The sequence below is a fragment of the Ailuropoda melanoleuca genome, chromosome X (assembly GCF_002007445.2).
Source record: "Ailuropoda melanoleuca isolate Jingjing chromosome X, ASM200744v2, whole genome shotgun sequence".
Classification (NCBI taxonomy): Eukaryota; Metazoa; Chordata; class Mammalia; order Carnivora; family Ursidae; genus Ailuropoda; species Ailuropoda melanoleuca.
Window position 1 is genome coordinate 25584118 of NC_048238.1, and position 22900 is coordinate 25607017.

Genomic DNA, 22900 nt, shown 5'->3' on the forward strand with positions numbered 1-22900 from the left:
CATTGTAATATTTATTATGATTTGACATTACAAATGTGATTTTAGCAGGCTCAGTGGAGAGAGTCACTAAAGGTATGATAATAGCTTATTAGAGTAGTAGTCTGTTCTTTCCTTGGAGATGTACAGAGATGTGTTACCTGTTGGCACGTGTGTTTATCTACCGTGAAACACTGTGGATCAGAGGATTTGCTAATTGTCTACAACTCAAGTTTTTCTTTAACTGAATACAAACATATGCATATAAAAATAAGAAAGTTTATTGGTCGTTTTGTTTACACTCTTCTGCCTCTGGCTCCTTATTCTTACATAGCAAACTGCACCTGTGTGGCCCCTATGCCTTCATAACTTCGCACAGAGCATCTCCAGCATCATATCATCCATGCTGACTGAACCAATGATGGGCCTGAAGAACAGTTCCACGATGACATTGGTGTTGATGAATCTCAGCAGGAAGAGGGCACTATTCAGTTCAGTGAATCTGGCTTGGTACCGCCTGCGCGTCATCCTGATGTGGTCGCTGAGGATCTGCTGAGTTCCCCACTGAAGTCCCTGAATGTACTTCACACACTGAAGGCCTGGCAGGTCTGGAGGAGAAAAAGGGAGAAGAGTCTCTTTATTGTGAACAGCTCACTTGGCATCCTTAGCTCATTTACATATATCCATTTCTGCCCCTTCCCACATTAAACAAGAGTTCAAGCTTCCTGCTTAAAAGGGCTTTCTAGAATAAGGAGAAAATGCCAAACCAGTGCTAAGTTTTCAAAAGCAGTGCTTCTGAGAATGAAATATCATCTAGTTATTTTATAGTCAGTGTTTGTAACCTCACATGTAAAAACTGCTGGCCCTGAGCCAGCACATGTACATGTATTCACTGTGACAGTAGAATATCATTTCATGAATTATGGCTCCAGTTCACTGTACAAATGGGAAGACATTAAGATTATTTCAAGAAGTGAGCACTTGACCTTTTACCTATGGGAAATAGGCCATTGTAGAATGACTACAGGTTTTGCCAGATGACAAATATTTCACCATCCTCCCTTGAATTTCCCACCAATACCATGATTACCCAGCTGACGGGGGTCAACTGCATAGCCACAGTGACTCATGAGTCTCGTTCTAATTGTTTGCCAACAGGCTGATTTTAGTCTTGAGTCCCATAAGTAATTTAAGAGATAACACTGGCCCTTTAGCTCATTGTACCATGATTTCTGTATTGGGGAAGATTTTTTAAAAAACTGATTTTAATGAATATTGTAAAAGCATCTTTTAAAAATACTAAAGAAAGGGGTCTTTGATAGCATTGTCTTACAGGCGTTAAAAAGTAAACATGCAAACATCATCAATTTCAATATGGTTCAAAAGTAACTTTTCAAACAGGGAATGCTTGATCTTCTTGCAGTATTATGTGATAACGCTGGTAAACGTGAATGAAATACAATGTGGAAAAGATAATATGCCTGTACGTTTTATAAAGATGGTGGTAAGAGGAGGTTGCTTTTAAAAGTTCTCTGATCCTGCATGACAGTAATAATACTGTAAAGTTCTTTAACTTGTATTTAAATAATTACCAATTTACTGTGCTGTTTAAGGGATGTCAGTGATGATGGCAATCATTTTCCTTCCCTTTCTTATAGAATCCAGCAGTAAAGTATTTCAGAAACACCATGGTGACCAACAGAGTAGCAGGACCAGCCTGCGTTCTTTAAGAAATAGTAACAGGCAAGTCATTCCTATCATAGGCAAATAGGTCTGATAAAAGGAGACTGAAATTAGGCCACATCTGTGCCCCATATTCCATTTCTGATTACCCCGCTCCACACATTAACAATCCCCTACTACCGAACACTCATTATCCAGACTTGAGACCCCATTTTATTGTTTGAATTCTACTGATGAGGGGAAGAGGAGGCTGGCATCAATATCCACCAGGAATTTGAAGCTCCTCTAGGTTTGGATTCATGGCTCGTTAAAACGTCATGTTGTGAACTACTGGTCCCTTTCTTTGGCTTTCGTAGCACACCTTCCTTTTCCAATGCCACCCCTGCCCACCCCCCCCCGGCAAAAGGCATGCCCATAAAGTAATTTCGGGAAAGAGAAAATGTAGAGAGATGGACTCCACAGTAAAAAATATATATATTTACACATAAAGATCAGAGGATACAAAAGGATAAACATCAAAGAAAGGCCACACACTAGCAGGTGCATTTGTGTTTAAAACACACTCAGTTTAGCCGATTAAATTCACAGTGAGAGAGGATTCAGAGGAGCAGATAGAATAAGGGAGATGCATGTGTGTGACCAAAGTATGCCAAGCAGGGTGGAGGAAAAGAGAGAAACTAGTGGAATGTAAAGTTCTGGAAGCTGAGCCCCTGCCTTTCTTTTGTATTCCAACAGAACAAGGCCCATGGGAGATGTTTGAGAACACTGGCTGAAGGAGCAAGAAAACATTGTTTTCCAAATGATCTTAAGAACCGCCTTGGGCACTTACTACAAATGGAGATTTGCAGACCCTGGACCAGAGCTACCAAAACAGAACCTCCAGGGAGGGGCCTGGTAAGACTTCGAACAAGTGTCCCCCCCTTCTATGCACAGGCAAGTTTGGAAAACAATGATATAAGCAAAAGGTGACCTACAATCATCTCTGGGATGAGCTGAAGGCTCTAGCTCTTGAAATGTGAGTTCTGAATGAAATATTATCCTATTAAATATTGCTCTATACCCTTTCAAAAAATGTTAGGCAGCAGGCAGGGACATAACCAGAGACTTCTGGTGTTAGGGGGAAAAAAAGGTGTGGAGGGAGCATTATAAAAACAACTCAAGCTGCCTGGAAACTTCGTGCCCGCTTGTGACCCTTTTGGAGGGATTGTGGTCAAAGACGACTCTACTAACGGTACAAACTCAAGAAAAGGTGCTGGGTGGTCCACGGAGATGTTCTCTAATGATTTGCTTGGACTCTGTGGGGCAGTGTCCAGCACCTAAAAGACAACCTGAAAGTATGGTGCAGCAGACATTCCGTGGGGGCCAGGAGGCCCATGCCCCATGACTCACTGGCCATTTCTGTGGAGTAAAGTAATCTGGGACTAGGCTACCTAATCTGCAAACAGGGTGGAGTAAGGGTGAAGGGCAGAGGGGCTTGATTAGGGGGTCCCTAGGGTCTCTGCAAACTCTTAACAGACAGTGCTCCTGCTGGCAGTCCCTAGTGTTTTTTCCCTGTCCCCTTGGTACCCTGATACAGACACTTGGAGGATGACATAGTCCAGCTGCTTAGGACCATAAAAATTATCATTCAGAGGCAGACCCATGAAAGGCTAAGACCAGTGTCCTTCATGACAGTGGGGGGAGGGGGAGGGTCTAGGACTCCTTAACAAATGTCTCCTTTCTTACCAGCCTGAATAGATTTCCTCTAACAGAAAGGTTCTAGTAAATTTCAGAACTGGGTTTCAGAAAGACATGTTGCAGAATTTGCAGTAAACACTTTTCTTTCTATAGCGATACTACTGGATTTAAAAGACTAGAGGAGAAGGACCATCCCTGTGCTTCGATGGCAAAAACTTTTCCTTAGTAGCAGAAAGAGGTAGAGAGAGAAGTAATAAACCTCATCAAACAGTCCCCCCTCCCGCTCTCTGCTGAGTGTCTGGCAGCAGCCCACCCACGAGGAGTGCTTTCTGGAGTTCCCCCCAACTCCCCTGACCACCGAAAACTCTTCAGTGCCTGCGCCTCCGTTAGGCACTGCCCAGGGTTTTTTTCTGAACAGAGAAAAGCCTGCGCCCGAGGCCGCGCCCTTACCCGGGTTAAAGAGCACGGTCCCCTTGAGGTAGGCGTACTCCTTGGTACTGATGCCCAGGCTCCAGCACTTGACAAGGAAGCACTTGATGGCTTGGACTTCGGCGGCCGAAGGCAAATGACCGGCCTCCGGCGGCGGTGCCAACGGCGGCTGCAGCGGGGACAGAGGCGGCGGCTCGTCGCCCGCGGTCTCCCGCCGCCTGGTGGTGAGGATCCTCTGCAGCAGGCTGGGCTCCGAGGTCTCTACCGTCTCAAAGTTCAAGCGGTCCTGGGCCAGCTCGAGCATGAGCAGTGGCGCCCAGCAGTTGCGCACCAGCACCAGCTGCTGGTCCAGAGGGAGCACCTGGAAGCAGGGTAAGTGCTTGACAAAGCGCAGCGTCTTCAGCAGGCCGGCCGAGGCTGCCTCGCAGACCACCTGTGGATTCTTGAGGGCCACCGGCCGCTGCGCGCCACACTGGGGGTCCCACCAAAGGGCCGCGGGCTGCGTCTCAGGAGCCCCGTGCGTCTGCTTTGCGCTCGTGGGCAAGTGGTGGAGGATGCTGCCCTGGCCCGGGTGGTCCTCCCCGCAAAAGCAGCAGCGGTACAGGAGCGCCACTGCCCGCCCGGCCGGCAGCTCCCTTCTGCCCCCCAGGCCCTGCGCGCTGTAGGAGCGGTCCCACCACGCGCCCCCAGGCCGCGCCTCGGGCGCTTCCGGCGCCACGTGCGTCTGCTTTGCGCTGGTGAGCAAGCTGTAAAGGATGCTGCCTTGGCGAGGGTGGTCTTCACCGCAAAAGCAGCAGCGGTACAGGAGCGCAGAGGTCCGCCCCGCAGGCAGCCCCTCTCTGCTCACCAGGGGCTCCGAGCCGCACGAGCAGCCCCAGCACACGCCCCCCAGCCGCGCCTCGGGAGCCTCCGGGGCCGCGTGCGTCTGCTTTGCGCTCGTGAGCATGTTGTAGAGGATGCTGCCCTGCCGCGGGTGGTCCTCGCCGCAAAAGCAGCAGCGGTACAAGAGCGTCACTGCCCGCCCACCCGGCACCCCCTCTCTGCCCACCGGGGGCTCCGAGCCGCACGAGCAGCCCCAGCACGCGCCCCCCAGCCGCGCCTCGGGAGCCTCCGGGGCCGCGTGCGTCTGCTTCGCGCTCATGAGCATGTTGTAGAGGATGCTGCCCTGCCACTGGTGGTCCTCGCCCGCCATGGCCCGCGGTGCCCGGAACCCGGCTCTGTCCGGTGGCTGCCGCCTGGGATCTATTTATACCAAGCGCTCACGCACGCGCGTCGGCCGTCTCCGCCAGGGCAAGGGCGCGGAGGGGGGGCGCGGCGCTGTGCTTCGGTGTGTTCGCCCTTGACCTCAGCGGGTCCAAAGGGGCAGATGCTCCTTAAAGGCTGAGAATGAAGGAGGAACGGAGGCACGGGAGCTCCTGAACACTTTTTTCTTTCCTCTCATTACACCCTTTCCTGCCTCTGGAAGGCAGAGAGCAGGTAGCAGGTATTTGGGGGCAGTGTTCCAACTCTTTCCGTTGAAACCTGGCATCTAATTTACTCCCTTTATTGGAAGGGCAGGGGTGCCTAACAAAAGGCGGAAATCTCTTTGTGCCATCTTTGGATACTTTCATTAAGTCATCAAACTTTTTATGACTTATATTTTGCATATGGATACGGAAGTCTCATTTTCAGAGAACTTTAAAAGTACAGACCATGGACCAGCGGTATCAGCATTACATGATAACTTGCTACAAATGCCCAATCTCGGTCCCCAGCCAGACCTTCTGACTCAGAATCTGCATTTTAATGCAGTCCCCAGGGGATTTGCATGCACTTTACATTTTGAAAAGCATGGGTTTTAAGGATGCTGTCATAAGCGTTTTGTTTAATTCAATTGATATTCATGAGCACCCACTTTATGTATTAAAGAGCATGAGCGACCAGGATGTAAAAGTGGCTAATATTTGGGGATATAATAATCACAGGGGCTGAGAGGTTGGTACAGTGAGAACTTTGGATTCTTCTAGAGGATTACCTTGGGTAGTTGCATAATTAACATTTCTTCTCCCATCCCTCCTAATTGAATAATGAGAAACAGGTTTCAGGAAGCCTGACTCCTTTGATTCTCACTTGCCACACAGCCTCCTTTTTTGAGTTCTGTATAGGCAATGAGATCACTGGGTCTTTCCACATCACCACCTGCCCCCCTTGTGTAACTGTTTCACCAACCAGCTGCTTAACTTCAGAATCACAACCCTGTAGTCCTCAATTTCCTCATCTCTAAAATGGGAGGCTTGCTTAGTGATTTCTTGGGTCCAGGAATGAAGACTAATGTATACCACCTGGTCTAAGATTATCATTCTCCTTTTGCAGTTTCTCTGGCGTCTCAAATTTTGAGCATAAGAGGAATACCTAGGAGACACTGCTTTGCATTCAACCTGACATTTTATCCTGTGTGTGAGAGACCCTACAACACAGAGGTTAAATCTCCAGCACTGGCACCAGATTGCCTCAATTTTAATTCTGGCCCTGACACTTTGTAAGTCCGTGGCCTTGGGCGATGTATTGGTTTCCTATTGGTGCTGTAACAAATTACCACAAATGTAGTGGCTTAAGGCAACACAAATTTATTATGTTACAGTTCTGGAGGCCAGCGGTCTGAAATCAGTTTCACTGGGCTAAAATCAAGGTGACATTCCTTCTGGAAGCTCCAGGGGAGGATCTATTTCCTTGCCTTTTCCAGCATCTACAAGCTGCCTGTGTTCCTTGGCTCCTGGCCACATCACTCTGCGTCTGTTTCCATCTTCTTTCCCACTCTTTTAAGGACCCTATTATTACATTGGCCATAACCATTTAATCCAAAATCATCTCCCCATCTCAAAATTTGTAGTTAAATCACATCCGCAAAATCTCTCTTTTTTTTTTTTAATTTTATTTATTTATTTGAGAGAGACAGTCAGCGAGAGAGGGAACACAAGCAGGGGGAGTGGGAGAGGAAGAAGCAGGCTTCCTAGCGGAGGAGCCCGATGTGGGGCTCGAACCCAGAATGCTGGGATCACGTCCTGAGCTGAAGGCAGACACTTAACCACTGCGCTACCCAGGCGCCCCTATCTGCAAAGTCTCTTACCATGTGAGATAATATATTCACAGGTTCTGAGTATTAGGATATGGACATCATTGGTGGGGACATCATTTAGCTTTTCACAGGACAGTTCCTTAAGCCACCTGTTTCTCACTTTCCTTACATGTAAAGTGTGGACAATAGCATTTGTGAGATAATCCTCATACATGAGTTACTCCTGTAAAACGTTTGCCTGGTACATGTCAAGTGAGGGATGTATCAGCCATTATTTCCCCCACCTTTTAATTTCATGTGGGATAACTTCAGGGCTAGGAGGTGATATTAGACCAGCACTGCCATTATTCCATCTCTCCTAGGGAAGCCCACCCTCAGTCTCCACCCAGAAGCTCTTTTTCTTCTGTATTTCCACGTGTCTTGGCTCAGACTCAAAGCACTGCGTGGGTAATCTCATCCACAACAATAATATATCTTGGAAATGTTATCTCATTGTCCATGTCGTCATTTGCCATTTCCCATATTCAAGCTACTATTTGGGGTATTGTGATTGGTATTTCAGTGATCTTCCTGCTTAATGAAACCATGCTATGAGCCTTGCTGAAAAAACCTGGCCTACCTCAGTCCCCACCTTAAGTTGCCAGAGAGAGTTACTTTTTATTATGTCATCCTATATTAATCTTCCTAACTTTTATCAGAATCTGATATGATTGATTGATTTCATTATTTGATGCTTGTCAGTTGTATCCCCCTACTAGTATAGAAGTCCCGAGAAGGCAAGGACTCAGTCACTCTATGTCCCAGCAACTAGAACAATGTCTGGCATACAGTAGGTGCTCAAACATATTTGTTGGCCAACTGTACCTTTAGAAAAAGAGGAGAAGGCTTGTTCTTTCAGCACAGAGGACAAGCGTTCCCACACAATTATTGCTGCACTGACCCTGGAGGGAGGAGAAATTAGCAAGCTCTGGAGAACTGAGCTTTCTTGGAGGCCTTTTTTTGATACTCAAAGTGTTACAGCCACTGTGGGAAAGTAACAAGAGGACTGAGTTAACAGTCAAAAGAGGCTTTGAATCTGGGCTCTTGCACTCTAAAGATAAAACAAGTCATGTAACTTTACCCTTCACACTCGTGAAATGGGGAAGATTCTATAAACCTATGTTAACAGGTCCACCGTGTTCTTAGTCATTCAAGGGTTATTATTTTTTTTTTCTCAATATAGCTCTTGAGAGAAATGTTTGCTGACCTCTTCATTACATTGAAAATACAAAGCAATTTAAGATTATATTCATTTACTTTCAGAGCATTTAACCTTACATTAGACTTTTCGTCTATGAAACCAGAAAAAGTGCTATGAACTATTTTAATATACGTACACTAGCCCTCTGTAGTTCAAGGGTATTTCTAAAACTCTTCATCTTATCAAGTATATTTTTAAAAATCCTAGTTCAACCCATTTTTTACTTTAATCATTCACACCTTGCATGTATTTGATGCCTTTGACTTTGACTTTCAGTCATTGTCTCAAATTGAAGCTTCAGTACACTGCTGAGAACCATGAACTTGTAGCATATTGGTTATAATTTCTGTTCTTTCCCAGGAACAGAGTCTTCTGATTTTCTTCCTCGTGTTTTTCTTGAAGTTGCGATCTTCTATTTGCAACTCTGAAGGACTTTCTAGGTTCTTTGGATTGACTGTTTCTAAGTAGAGATTGCCTGCTTGTCCTTCACAAGTATTCATCCTTAGAAATGTCAGGAGAAAACTGACTTCACCGTTCTGCTTTCCATCCCCACCCCCCGAACAAATAGCTCCTGAGAAACAAAATCATCCCAACACACCAGTGCACAAATTTGCACCAAGTAATGCCAGCCTGCTGGTTCTACGGGATTAGTGAAGACATAACCTTCTAAAGCAGGCACGGGCGTCTTCATTTGATTTGTTCTGTGTGCTCAGACCACTGTGACAGCTAGACAAAAGGACACTCATCAACTGCACCTGTCATGTGCCGAGTTTGTCCACAACTGCAATTTGGATATTTACACTGAGTCATTGTTCGGTGACCTTGGTCAGTTGGACACCTGCTCTGTAGAATCCATTATCTGTTTCAACTCAGGGTGGGAGTAAAGCTGCCCTGCCTGCTTGAATGCAACCTTCAACTTCAAAGTAATGCACTTTTCACTAAAGGATGTAGGAGTGTAGTACAGGTGGGGATAAAGCTGGGTAAAACTGTAAAACTGACCTTTGCATAGCAAGCTGCTCTTGACCTAGGAAGGTGTGACGATCTGAAACCTGATAGGAATTTTCAATCCAGGCTTAAAAGAGCTGAAACGCCTCAGAATTCAGTTCCTTCAGTAAATAGGTGACAGGGAGGAACAGTAGCGTTTTTCTTATTCTTCAAGCTCTGTGTGTGGAAGAAGGAATTGTCTTTAGGTGCTGACTCATGAAACCCCTAAAGAAGATCAAGTTATCATTATTTATTTCCTCCAGATGAGCTACAAAGAAGGTAATCTGCTGCTTTAGGGGTCACCTAGATGCCGAGGTGGAGTAATGCCACTTATACTCAAAATAATTGTCAAATGTTCTAAAAGCAACTTTCCACATCAAATGACCACTCCATTTAAGGAAATAATGTTCCGTGAATCAATTAATTTTACTGCATCTCCCGATTTTGCATTTATTCAAATACTGGATGTTGATCAAATTATCTAATTAATAAGTTCAGTTGACTGGCAGGTTTAAAAATGATTGCGCCTTTGGTTGACAGGCCATTAAAATTGATTGGACCGATCAGTTTGTGAATCATTGCTCCACTGGTCCGTCCACATAGCTACATCCTCTAATGGTGATGGTAATTTTATTACAGACTCCTGTCTCTATCAGTGTCTGGAACTGTTGTAATATTGCCCTCCCAAGAAATTGCTTTCTTTTTCCCTCTTTCCTGACTTCTCTTAGCAAGTTCCACCCCAAGACCAGGCTAGAGTGCCTTGTGCAGTGCCTGGCATATTAAAAGTACTCAGCAAATACCTGTTAAATGAAACAGTGAGTGAAGAGTTTCTTTCACAAACACAGCTCTCTTAACTTCACCAGGTTGCCCAACCTGCTCTCCTTTGCTGTGATTGCGTGGGTTTTAACAGTCTTGCAGTTCTGGGGAAAATACTGTAGGTCTCTTCTGCCAAATACCAGCTCCCTGTTTTAACCACTCTGATGACTAGTTTGATCATCTCAAAAATGAGAGTAAATATATAATCTGTGTTTACTTTACAAAGTTGTGGAAGATAGGAAATGACTAGCAATAGCTCAACAATGTGTTATTATAGTTAGATTACAATTTGTTTAGGTTAGAAACCTCAGACTGTGTAATTATTGCCCACTTATATCACAATAAGTGATATATTGCCCAACTAAATCAAATTTGTGTGAGGAAATTTAATATGTACACGCACATATTAAATACATTTGAAATAAGGGATCCTGCAGTTGATGGTAAGTTGTTCAAGTTTGCAGTTAAATGCATTTAGCATTCATAGTGCCATAAACCTAACTGCTTTGTCTGAGGTTACAATGACAAACATACAAAGAACAAAATATTTGTGAATGGATGTAGGTGAATTTCTTTGCAGCAGAGCCAAATGCTGGTCATGAAGAAAATCAGAACTTTTATTTCCAAACTGATGTTTTTGCCATGACAGTTGTGGCTGAGCTACTAGAAAGAAGCTGCCTTAGCTTGATTTCTCTGGAGCAGGCACCAGACAAAGACCATGTTTGTCTTGGGGACGTGATTTACTGGTGAGGGTATAGGAAAAGTGAAACCAGAATCAAGTGAAGGCCAATGTCAAGGTGCATTAGTGAAGTCACTGCTATGAACAACAGAAGTGACTGTCCCAGGGCCTCCCAGAATCGCCTACCCAAAGGAGGAGGCAGCATCATTTATCCATTAGTTTCCAGCCGCCCCCCCCATGTTAAACGTTGCCACCACGTTTCTGCCAGTGTCTGTGGTGTTGCAAAGCACAGTTAGCATGAGAAAAACCACATCCTGCATGGAACTAACTGCCCACCCACCTGTGTTTGGATCTGGATCAGAGGTATGGACAAGAACATACAAAGCGGGGAATCAGAGATAGCTGAGAGAGAAGTTCACGGCCTGTCATCCTTAACTTGCTGCCCTGTGGTCAATGCCAGCCAACACGGCAACTGGCTGAGGTAAAGCATCTGTCTCAGCACTCTTCTGCTGAGCTGTTCGTCTCTGAAAACCATATTACCATTTTGTCCCAAGATGTTCCATTCTTTAGGTAGGTAAGGCTTGAGTGAGGAAGCAGACAGGAACATTTACTCATCGTTGAATAATAATTTGTCTTGACTGAGCTTTTGGTCAGTGCCATTACCAGCCATTCTCTCATAGACAGACTGGCGGAAAAACCTCACCATTTATCAGCGTAACAACAAAATTTCACCAGATAGGGACAACTTTTTTTGCAAAAGTAGAGGTTGTAGCATTCTTTTCACATATAAGTACATATATAGAAAATCTTTTGAGTATTTCTAAATTCTTTGACATTAGCCACAGGCTCTTAAGATTTTTCAGTCCATTCAAAGAGGTTTAAGCAAAACCAGAACCTTCTCACAGGCCTCCTGTTGAGGCTTGAGGCCTGGCTGGACACGGCTACTCAAGCTACATTGCTGGGGCACGTTTCTTGAAGCTTTCTGATCTCTTATTCAAGGTGAGTTATCCTTGACTCATATCCTGCAACCCACCTCAGATTTAACACTTGGCCATCACTGTCATCACTACACCCTGCCTCAAGCCACCATCTTGTCTCACCTCAACTCTTAGAATTAACCTCCTCATGGATCTCCTGCTTCCATTCATTCTCTGCCTATAGCTGGTTGTCCAAATAAAGACTGATGCTTAAGGATGAGTGAAATTGTATACCATTCCATCACACTTTTAAAAAGTCTAGTGGTAGAGGCCCTTGCTTTTCAGGTCTTACAGGATCTGGCCCTGGCCCTTGCTCCACTGCATATGTGTCACCCATGGCGCTCTACCTACAAGGCCTCCTTGACAGGGCTCAAACCTGCAGCCTCCCTAATCTGGATTGTTCAACTTCCTCCTTCAGAAAAACACTTGGTTCATTCTTTTAACTTCTGTTAGGCCTTGCTCAAATGTCATGTCCTCAGAGAGGCCCTCCCTGCCCGAATTCTCAGTCTAAGACAGCAGCTCTGCCACTCTTTATCCTTGTTACCTGCTTTACTTTTCTTCTTGGCCCTTATCATTAAACACATGTAGTTATTGGATTGTTTGTTTACTGTTCACCTCTCCTGAGAATATACATTCTTTGAGAGTAGAGACTGAGGCATTCACTGTTCTGTCCGTGTACCAGGAGCAGTGCCTGGAACATGGCAAGTGATGAATAATGTGGACTGGTCATTCTCCACGTTTCCCGGACCTGACTGCCTGGTTTTTTTGTTTGTTTGTTTGTTTGTTTGCTGTTTTTATTCATCCACCTAAATTCCTTAACCACCTGCCCTACCCAGCAGCCTGGTCCTGTTCTCTGCCAGGAGGAAAATGCCAACCTCCTCCATAGCTTTCTCTTGTGTTTTCTGGGTCATGTTTTCCTCTGCCCTGGTTTATCTCTCATAGCTATACCTTCCTTCTGTCTTCCAAAAATCTATCCAAATCTCTGTTCCATAGATTGTTTTCTTCTCAAAGCTTTAATGGATCTATCTCATCTATATCATTTATGTTGTCATTTCAATAGGATTCTATGAAAAGAGATAAATGTTATGTGTTCCACCTAATGCCTTGAGCCAGTTTTTTAGGCTCTTGATTAACAGCTTATTAGGCACGAAACTGTTAGGACTGTGTGTACTTGTGTGTATGTGTGTTCCTTAGAAATTGTTTCATGTGGGACTTAGCCAAAGATGGTCTGGAGCCCACAAGGTTCGGGATGGTGGAATTTGGTTTATAGGCTGGAAAAGGGAAACTGTCCAATGCCACTCCTGTGACCCCCTGTCCAGCTGGAGTCTAATGGGTAGAAGTAAAAGGTGCCATTAAGGACAATACCCTAAACGTTCATTCAATAACCACTCAGCAACATTTGAGCAGGACATTCCACATATAAGAAAGGACACACACACATAAGAAATTTAAGCTTTCATAACAATTCTGCTAACATATACCAAAACTGGAAGTACTGTAATGTAATGTCATAAAAATAGAATTTGACATTTCCATTCTATTTAGAACTGTTATGTGGTGTGAGAGAGGTGACTTTTGTGTTACTGGCATCTTTTAATTTTCTAGATGAACTTAAATCTCATTATAATCTCCTTTTCAGACAGAAAAGGCCATTCTAAATGGTCTCTAAATATTAAGCCCCTCTGCAGTCGTTCTAAATGGATTTACCTTGTTTGGCATATGTTAAATGTTAATGTAACATTATTAATTATAATTATACATTGATTTGTTTGGTATCTTTTTAAAGTTCTTTGATGAAGGGTCAACACAGCCTAGCCTTTCACATATCAGGACCATGGAGCCCTTTTAAAAGGATCAATTGTATTATGCAGTGTTTCACTACATTTGACTTTTGGTTAACACTCCATCCATTACTTGTAAGGGAAAAGGGACAGCTAAACAGTGGACACATGCTTAGTCAGAATTCCAAACGCAGCCCTGGCTGCAAGGGAGAGGAAGAAAATTGTTCTTGGGTAATCATAATGATGTTTTCTTTATAATATCCCCAAATGAGGGCGCCTGGGTGGCTCAGTCGGTTAAGCGTCTGACTTTGGCTCAGGTCATGATCCCAGGGTCCTGGGATCGAGCCCCAGGTTGGGCTCCCTGTTCAGCAGGGGTCTGCTTCTCCTTCTCTCTGCCTTTTCCCTGGCTTGTGTTTGCTCACTCTTTCTCAAATAAATAATTAAATAAAATCTTTAAAAAATATCTTCAGATGGTTTTATAACAGGGATATTAATGGTTCAGTAAGTGCTGGCTACACAATGCATGGTCTTCAGACCAGCAGCATCAGTGTCATCTGGGAGCTTGTCAGGAATGCAGAATTTCAGGCCTTGCCCTAGACCTGCTGAACCAGAATCTGCATTTGAGCAAGATCCCCAATTTGCACCTGAAACCTTGAAAATCACTCCATAAATCTCTGCCTCTCAAATTTGGCTGCTCTTTGGTATAAAACTTGGGAGTTTGAAAAATTACTGATGACAGGATTCCAACCCCCAGAGATTCTGATTTAATTTGTATGGGCTGTGACCTGGGCATAGAGTATGAAAAACTCGCCAGGGAATTCTAATGAACAGCTAAGTTTGAGAATCATTGCTCTTAAAAATAAAACCCAACATCATATTCATTATGCAAAAATAACAGTAACAGTAATAATAACAAGTAGGGGAGGAGTAATATTTTGAGATAATAAAGTCTTCAGAAAGCACAGATGAAAGAAAACATGGAAACTGTAATTATGGAAAATATTTTGTCCCATTTTCACATGAATGGTGATGAGTTTATCAGATGAGCAGAATGATGAGGGGATGGGAAAGAAGTGATAGGACTTGAAACATGGGGTGAGGCATCATAGGCTAGACATTAGAAAGCACCAGAATACAGGGCCTTCAACAGCAAAGGTTCAGTACATAAATGAGTGTGGTCAGCACCAAATTTACCTTTGCAAAACTGAGACCCCAGAAAATCACAAGTGGTTTCCCTGCCCTGTTGATGGTACTCATACACCTGACATCTAAGGAATTCATAGGACAAAAGGGGAAAGGTCAGGTCTTAGCATTGCCTTAGAACGGATCCTCACATACTCTTGATTGATTGTTTTATAGCACTGAGCTCCTAACTGGTCTCCCTGCCTCTCATCATCCCACTACCCCATTCATCTTTCAAATGCTTCCAGAGTGATCTTTCTAAAGTATGATTCTGACCCCGTCAACCCTTTGCTTTAAATAAACACCCAACACAATCGTTACATGAAAGCTCACCTCCTTACCATAATGGAAGGGAACTAAGATTTATTGAGCATTAGATACTTCTTTTGTTCTTCACACCAAATCTGTGAGGTAGGTGTTATCAATCCCATTTTACAGATAGAAACTAATATTCTTTTTCAAGGGGAGAATATTTAGTGGCAGAAACAAAATCAGAATCCTGATTTGCCTGTATCTTTGCTACCTCCCTAGCATGGTGTACAAGACCCTTCATAATCTAATAAGATTTCTGGATTCGTCACTCTTCTCCCCCCCACATTACACAGACATTCTACATCCCCGTCCACATCATGCTTCTCATTGTTCGTTTAAAAATTTATTTTCTTTCACACCTCTATACTTTTGAACATGGTATTTGTTTCTAGAATGTCCTCCTTTAAAAAAGGGAACTCTCATATAGCCTTCCAAATTCAAAACCACTGAGGTCCTGCATGAACCATTCCTGGAACTTCTCATATAGGGTTTGCCTCTCCATCTCCAGTGTAGTCATAGTATTTTCCACATGTTTTATTAGCTTTTGATGTATTATTTTGTAATTATTCTGATGTATTTCTTTTCCTAATATAAAATGATGTTCCTGAGGAAGCAAATCATGTCTTACTCACTTTTATAAGCAGTATTTCCTTGATCTTGGGATCTCTATCAGTCAATTCGGGCTAATTTATACTGTATAACAATTAACCCCCCAAAACTCAATGGCCTACAAACAGCAAAGGTGTGTTTCTTGCTTGTGATATCATGGGTAGGTTGTGGCTCTGTTTCATGCTATTTTAACTCCAAGACCTGGGATGATGGAGCAAATTCCATCTGGAACATGTCTGGTTTTGTGACCGAAGGAAAAGAGATATTGTGATTCATGAGATTATAAATAAATTTTCTGCTTAGAAGTGACACACATCACTTTTACCCATATTTCATCGGCCTAAGCAAGTCATGTGGTTACTCCTAATTTCAGCAGTGCTGTGATATATAATTTTGCTGCAAGAATGAGCAGTAAATGAGCATCACTGATGTCAATGAGACAGGGGTATGTAAGCCCCTCTTCAGTGAGAAGAGGCAGTGAATCATACCATCTACCACAGGGCCACCTACACCTCAGGAACTCTTTCTGTTTCTCACACAGTGCCGTTGCATTTTGCACAAACTTGTTGTGTGTTCATTTTAAATATTAAGCTGTCAAAATATCAATAAAATCTTACATTAAACATAAAATTTGAAATAACTCCAATTTCTGACATTGCAATATTCACCCCCAAATCATAAAAACCAGAGGGCCAAGTGAATTGAAAATTCTGCTCTGTTGGCAAGTGGTAACACTATTTTAGCTGGCACATGAAACACCATCATCCTTTGTTAGTACTAGTCTTTATTATAGGAGGTATCAGGGAACACATTTCTTATATAGAATTTCACCCATTACAGGTAAACCATACGTATTTCAATCCCATTCACGACTCTTGCACTATTAAACATGTAATTCCCACTTTCATCCCTGACATGACCACTAACCACTTCCCCACAGACTTCAAAGCAAGTCAGATTGCTTCTCCTCCTCATTCATGTAAGGAATGTAAACATAATGCTAAGACCCAGAGTCTGTTTTATAGATTAGATGGGTCACAACATCAGATTTTATAATCAGGACCTGTAGCATTCTCCTGGTTAATGCAGAAGAACACTAAAGTCCTGGTTCTCTTTTCCTGTATCCAGGCAATTAAAAAACCAATGAAGTATGCTCAGAAACTTTTTCTTTCTTTGTCAATATTGCCCAAGTAAAAACTTGGTTCAGGAAGGTTAAACTCTGCCTAACAAGTGGTACCAAAAAGAAGGGGGGGATATTTTTCCTGTCAAACATAGACCTTTTATATTTAGCTTACCAATATCATGGAGACATTCATCCCAGAGTCTATATGCGGCAATGCAGGTGTGTTTAGTTAAGCTGTAACCTTCTCTCACTCCTACTCCAAGTGCTCCGTGCACATCCACACATGCCATGGGACTCCTACAGATAGCGTGATGTGCTTTCGAAACATGCACTGATGACATGCAATTCTCTGTAACAGTCATTCCAAGGATACATTAGAAAAAGGCTTTTTGCCCAAATATGAACAATTAACTCAAATAAGATCATTAAAATACATTTTATACCTAAATATTGAAATCTTTGTTGAAGTCACTGAGACTGAAAAGTTCAGACTCTGTCAACAAGTGTATTTATCGATGTGTCCTGCATGTTTGCCTGTTTTGCATTTTTGAACAGTGACACTCTTCATTCAGTAGATTTTTATGGAACACCTGTTAGGGTCCAGGAACTGTGCTAATGAGCGCTTTCTGTGGATTCTTTCATTGAGTGTAAGAATCTCAGGAAATTCTTTTAAAAATGTTTTCTTACGGAAGTATAGTAGACATACACTGTTCCATTAGTTTCAGGTGTACGACACAGTGATTCCACCATTCTGTACATGACGCAGCGCTCCTTGCAGTAGTGGAGTCATCATGTTACCATACAGTGTTACTACTTATCGGTGACTGATTCCCTGTACTGTCCTTTTCATCTTTGGGATTTATTTATTCTATAACTAGAAGTGTATACTTCTTAATCCTTCACCTGTTTCACCTATCTCCCCTCCCTCTTGGCAACCACCAGTTTGTTCTCTGTATTTATCAGTCTGTTTCTGTTTGTTTGTTCATTTGTTTTGTATTTTAGAAGCCATATATAAGTGAAATCATATGGTATTTGTCTTTCTCGGTCTGACTTTTTTCACTTAGCATAATACCCTCTGGGTTCATCTATGTTGTCACAAATGACAAGATCTCATTCTTTTGATGGCTGAGTAATATTCCATTGTATATATGTACCACATCTTCTTTATCCATTCATCAGACAGTAGACATTTGGGCCATTTCCATAATTTGGCTATTGTAGATAATACTACTATAAACATCAGGGTGCATGTATCCCTCTGAATTAGTACTTTTATGTTCTTTGGGTAAATATTTAGTAGTGCAATTGCTTAATCATAGGGTAGTTCTATTTTTAACCTTTTGAGGAACCTCCAAATTGTTCTCCAGAGTGGCTGCATTAGTTTGCATTCCCACCAACGGTGCAAGAGGGTTCCCCTTTCTCCATATCCTTGCCAACACCTGTTGCTTCTTGTGTTGTTGATTTTAGCCATTCTGACAGGTGTGAGGTGATATCTCATTGTGGTTTTGATTTGCATTTCCCTGATGATGAGTGATGTTGAGCATCTTTTCATGTGTCTGTTGGCCATCTGTATGTCTTCTTTGGAAAAATGTCTATTCATGTCTTCTGCCCATTTTTTAATTGGATGATTGGGTTTTGGGGTGTTGAGTTTGATACTTTCTTTATAGATTTTGGATACTAATCCTTTATCAGATATGTCATTTGCAAATATCTTCTCCCATTCCATGGGTCACCTTTTAGTTTTGTTGATTGTTCAAATGCTATATTTAAACATAAGACACTATTTGGCTGCTTTCTTAAGTACACATTCTCACTGAAGTTAATGAGAATTTTAAATTGTGTCAAACAATATTGTGATAGTAGAGTACTCCAATAGACAGAAATCCACTTTACACAGATCGGATTTATTGCCTTTCAAAATGTATGTGGGACTACTGCCAACAAATAGAAACCCTCAAGCATCATGATATTGGTATTAAGATAAAGCACAGAAAGAATCACACACACACCCCAAAATCACATGCCTACAGAATGTGTTCCTGAGTCTGACTGATAAAAATGTGGAAAACATGGCCCATTCTATAATTCTGTTCTACCAGGCTGTTCCAGGATATTCACTATGAACTTTTCTTTTATGTCTGCAAATGTAGGAAAAGGCGGAACAAGGGTTCTTTTTAAAGAAATACAAACATTCACACTTACAACTTAGATACAGAAAATGTGCATTAGGGGCCCTTGGTTGGCTCCACCAGTTAAGTGTCCGACTCATGAGATCATGCCCTGAGTTGGCCTCCATGCTGAGCATGGAGCCTGCTTAAGATTGTCTCTCTCTCCTTCTGCACCCTTCCACTTGCACTCTCTCTCTTTCTCTCTCAAAAAAAATCTGCATTAACTCAACATCTCCAAAAATTGTGATGGTATTATCAACTTGTCCACTTGTTACCTCTCATACTCTGTCCAGCCGTATTTGTTTCTTTTCAGTTCCTTGACCATGCCAAGATATTTCCCACCTCAGGGTTTTGGTCCACCTGTTCCTTCCACCTGAAAGACTCTCCCTTCCTCTGGTAAATCCCAGTTACCCTTCAGGGCCTGACTTAAATATCACTTTCAAAAGAAAATATTCCCTTTGGAAATGCATCTATTCAAGTCCTGTGCCCATTTTTCACTTGAATTATTTACTTTTTTGGTGTTGAATTGTATAAGTTGTTAATATGTTTTGGATATTAACCCCATATCAGATATATCATTTGCAAATATTCTCTCCTATTCAGTAGGTTGCCTTTTTGTTTTGTTGATGTTTGTTTGTTGTTGTTTTGTTGAAAAATTTTGCTGTACAAAAACTTTCTATTTTGGTGTAGTCTCAAGAGTCTTAATTTTTGCTTTTGTTTCCCTTGCCTCAGGAGACATATCCATAAATACATTGCTAAGTCTGATTTCCAAGAGATTACTGCTTGTGTTTTAGGAGTTTTTTGACGTTAGTTCTCACATATACACATACATTTGTGTATGATGTAAGAAAGTTGTCCAGTTGCATTCTTTTTCATGGAGCGCTCCAGTTTTCCCAACACCATTTGTTGAATAGATTCTCTTCTCCCCATTGTAAATTCTTGTCTTCTCTGTTGTAGATTATTTGACCACATAAACATGGGTTTATTTCTGGGCATTCTATCCTGTTGCTTTGATCTATAGGTCATTTTGTGCCAGTGCTATACTATTTCGATTACTCTAGCTTTGTAGTATATAGAGGGCCAACCGACACCTGAAAAGATGCTCAGCATCACTTATCATCAGGGAAATGCAAATCAAAACCACAATGAGCTATCACCTCACACCTGTCAGAATGGTGTATCAAAAAGTTGAGAAATATCAAGTGTTGGCAAGGGTGTGGAAAGAAAGTAACCCTCTGCACTGAGGGCAGGAATGTAAATTGGTACAGGCACTAAGGAAAACAGTATGGAGTTTCCTCAAAAAATTACAACTAGAAATGCCATATGATCCAGTAATTCCTCTACTGGGTATTTACTCAAAGAAAAGGAAAACACTAAATGAAAAGGTCTGTGCAGCCAAGAAGTGGAAGCAATCTATGTGTCCATTTCACTCATGATTTCACTCATATGTAGAATTTAAGAAACAAAACAAATGAGCAAAGGGGGGAGAAAAGAGAGGACCAAACCAAGAAACAGATTCTTAACTACAGAGAACAAACTGAGGGTTGCCAGAGGGAAGGTGGGTGGGGGATGGGCGAAATAGGTGATGGGGATTGAGGAGGACACTTGTGATGAGCACTGGGTGTTGTAGGCAGGTGTTGAATCACTCTATTGTACACCTGAAGCTAATATTACAGTGTATGTTAATTAGAACTTGAATGAAAAATAAATACAGCATTTGATATTTTTTGCTTCTTCTCTTGGCAATTACTGAATATCTATCAGGATCTTGCCTCATGTTACTTCCTTGGGTATTTCTTCTCTGGAAAATGAATTTTCTTTCATTTTCAGGTTTTTATTGAAAACTTTTGGAACATTCAAGTCATTTCAATGTCTCTTCCATGTCTCTTACTAAAGGTCTAGTTGGATAAGGTCAGGTTTGTCTGTTTGCAGCACTCAGTCATACAATCAAAATGACCTGATACATTGCTATTATAATATCATTGGCCATACCTTTTATTACTGTGATTTATTTATTCTGTAACTGGAAGCCTGTATCTCCAGATTGTTTTGTTTGTTTGTGGTTTCTTGTAATTGCATATTTCGTCAGGAAAGTGGGACGATCTACTATTTCCACAAGTCTATAGCTAATCCCATGGAGTGGGGTATGTTCTGGCTTTTAAGGAATGATTTTGTCATCCCAGCCACACAGAATTGGTCAAGGAGATAGCTGAGTTACACAGTTGTCATGGTGTCTACCCTATTGTTCAGCTGTTCAAATAATCATATGCCCATGGGGTCCTACTATTAGCCCCACAGAGTAATGAAGACAAGCATGCAGAATGTCCAGACATGAACTACTGTGGCGATATCTCTGAGGTTTATTTCAAGGTGTCTAGCTTCAGCAAACAACAAACATTCAACAATTAATCTGAACTAGAATTTAACATCCTCACAGTGTGTTATTGAAATATAATTTTTCACCCTCATTTCCAAAGATAGCCAAATCGAGACTAATTCATTTGAAAAACAAATCCAGCTTTAACAAATTTGGCCTTAGGATTTACATAAGCTCAGCAAGAATAGTGATTGACCATACAGATGCTTTGAAACATGCTCTGCTGGAACTTTTCATAAGGAATCTCTCGACTGAACCTTTAATAGCCTCTCAAGGCCAGAAGACAAGCCAAATACCTGCTACCAGACTTGCCTGTAATACCTGTAGATTTGAGTGAGTTCCTCTTTTTGAGGTCCCCCAAATATCTTGAGGTTCCTGCACCTGCCAGGAAGTGACATTCTTCACTCACCTGGTAAGGCTGCTGGGAACTCAGTCCAGCATTTCCAAGGGGCTATATTAGCTTCATGAAGTCAACCTTAATTCCTTTAAGCTATGTGGTCATATCTGAGTTTATGCATGTCTCTCTCAAATATGACATTCCAGTCAAAGCCTGGATAATATAACCAATGTTTCCAATGATGTCCTATTACAAGGAGAACAGATTCTTACTGAACTTATGCAAACAACTGTAATTACCACAAAAGAAAGTATGCCCAATTGAGAGGTTCTGAACTCTGGAGGGCTCAGATTGAGAGAAAAGTTGAACGCTTGTTTGTTTCCAAAGGAATATTTTGTCATATTTCTGTAAGTCATAGATATCTTAAGAAAAAACATACTTAGTCTGGAAGGGCACATTAGAGAACCAGCAATGTTTAAAAAAAAGAGTCATAAAAATTATAATCCTCTTTCTCAATTCATTTAGTCCCATGTCACTCTGGTTCTGTTCAAAAGCAGCTTTCCAGTTAGTTCTGGAAATTGCTACTTCACTTGGGTTTACTATCTTAAAGATATCAGAAAACTGTGTTTGTCAAAAGTCCTTCTCCGGAATCTCCTTGAAGATGAAACACAGTTTGCAAAAGGATAAGAACAATAACTATAGATGACAAAAGACTCGAAAATAGGCATAGTTGGAGATCTGACGAGAGTTCATTATAATGCAGTTGACAAGGAAATCCAGTTATTTTTGTAACACACACCATTTCAATAATCAGAATATCAAGTGATGACCTTATACCAAGACATATTAAATCTTCAGGAATTTTATGTACTTTCTAGAATGCTTATGGCATTTTCCTATATAACACAGCCTAAGGCTTATTATCATTTCTTTGACAATGCATCCCATGTAACTTAACATACCAAATAAACAAGCCTAATAAGTCAAGAGGCATTCATTCAGAATTTGAATCTTGGGAATTTTGTTAAAAAATCTGAGAAGGTTTTGGGGCACCTGGGTGGCTCAGTCAGTTGAGCATCTGACTCTTGATTTCAGCTCAGGTCATGATCTCAGGGTTGTGGGGTCAGGCCCCAAGTCGGGCTTCGTGTTCAGTGGAGTGGGGAGTCTGCTGGAGATTCTCTCTCTCCTGCCTCAGCCCCTCCCCCACTAGCGTGCAAGCTCACTCTCACTCTCTTGCTCTCTGTCTCTCTCAAATAAATAAATCTTTAAAAAGAATCTCAGAAGGTTTTAAAGCACATGCCTTAATGGTACTACAGATCATTACACAACTCAATATTTATAAATAACCAAGGTGACAATAAGGGGTTCTATAGGAAGTTATATAGTTGTTAGCAAAATTTAGCTCCACTAATATTGAGAAGTTTTAACTTTAAGTAATCAAGATAAAGATAAAACATAGAAGCTTTGGTTTTCTGGGTGGATAAAGAAAAGGAAA

The 22900-nt window shown here is 42.0% G+C and overlaps 1 protein-coding gene and 1 long non-coding RNA gene across 2 annotated transcripts in view; one reads left to right on the top strand and one right to left on the bottom strand.

Moving 5' to 3' along the window:
- Positions 1 to 260: 260 nt before the first annotated feature.
- On the bottom strand, positions 261 to 4967 carry NR0B1 (nuclear receptor subfamily 0 group B member 1). The gene is made up of 2 exons (XM_034649989.1): positions 3787 to 4967; positions 261 to 584 (listed from the first exon to the last, which is right to left on the bottom strand). The coding sequence occupies exons 1-2, from the start codon at positions 4955 to 4957 to the stop codon at positions 340 to 342; spliced, it is 1416 nt and encodes a 471-aa protein (XP_034505880.1). The 5' UTR covers positions 4958 to 4967; the 3' UTR covers positions 261 to 339.
- Positions 4075 to 22900, top strand: part of LOC117797500 — a 78787-nt gene continuing 59961 nt past the window's right edge. The window contains exon 1 of the long non-coding RNA XR_004622514.1: positions 4075 to 4137. This is a non-coding gene — a long non-coding RNA (uncharacterized LOC117797500). The remainder of the gene's footprint in view (positions 4138 to 22900) is intronic.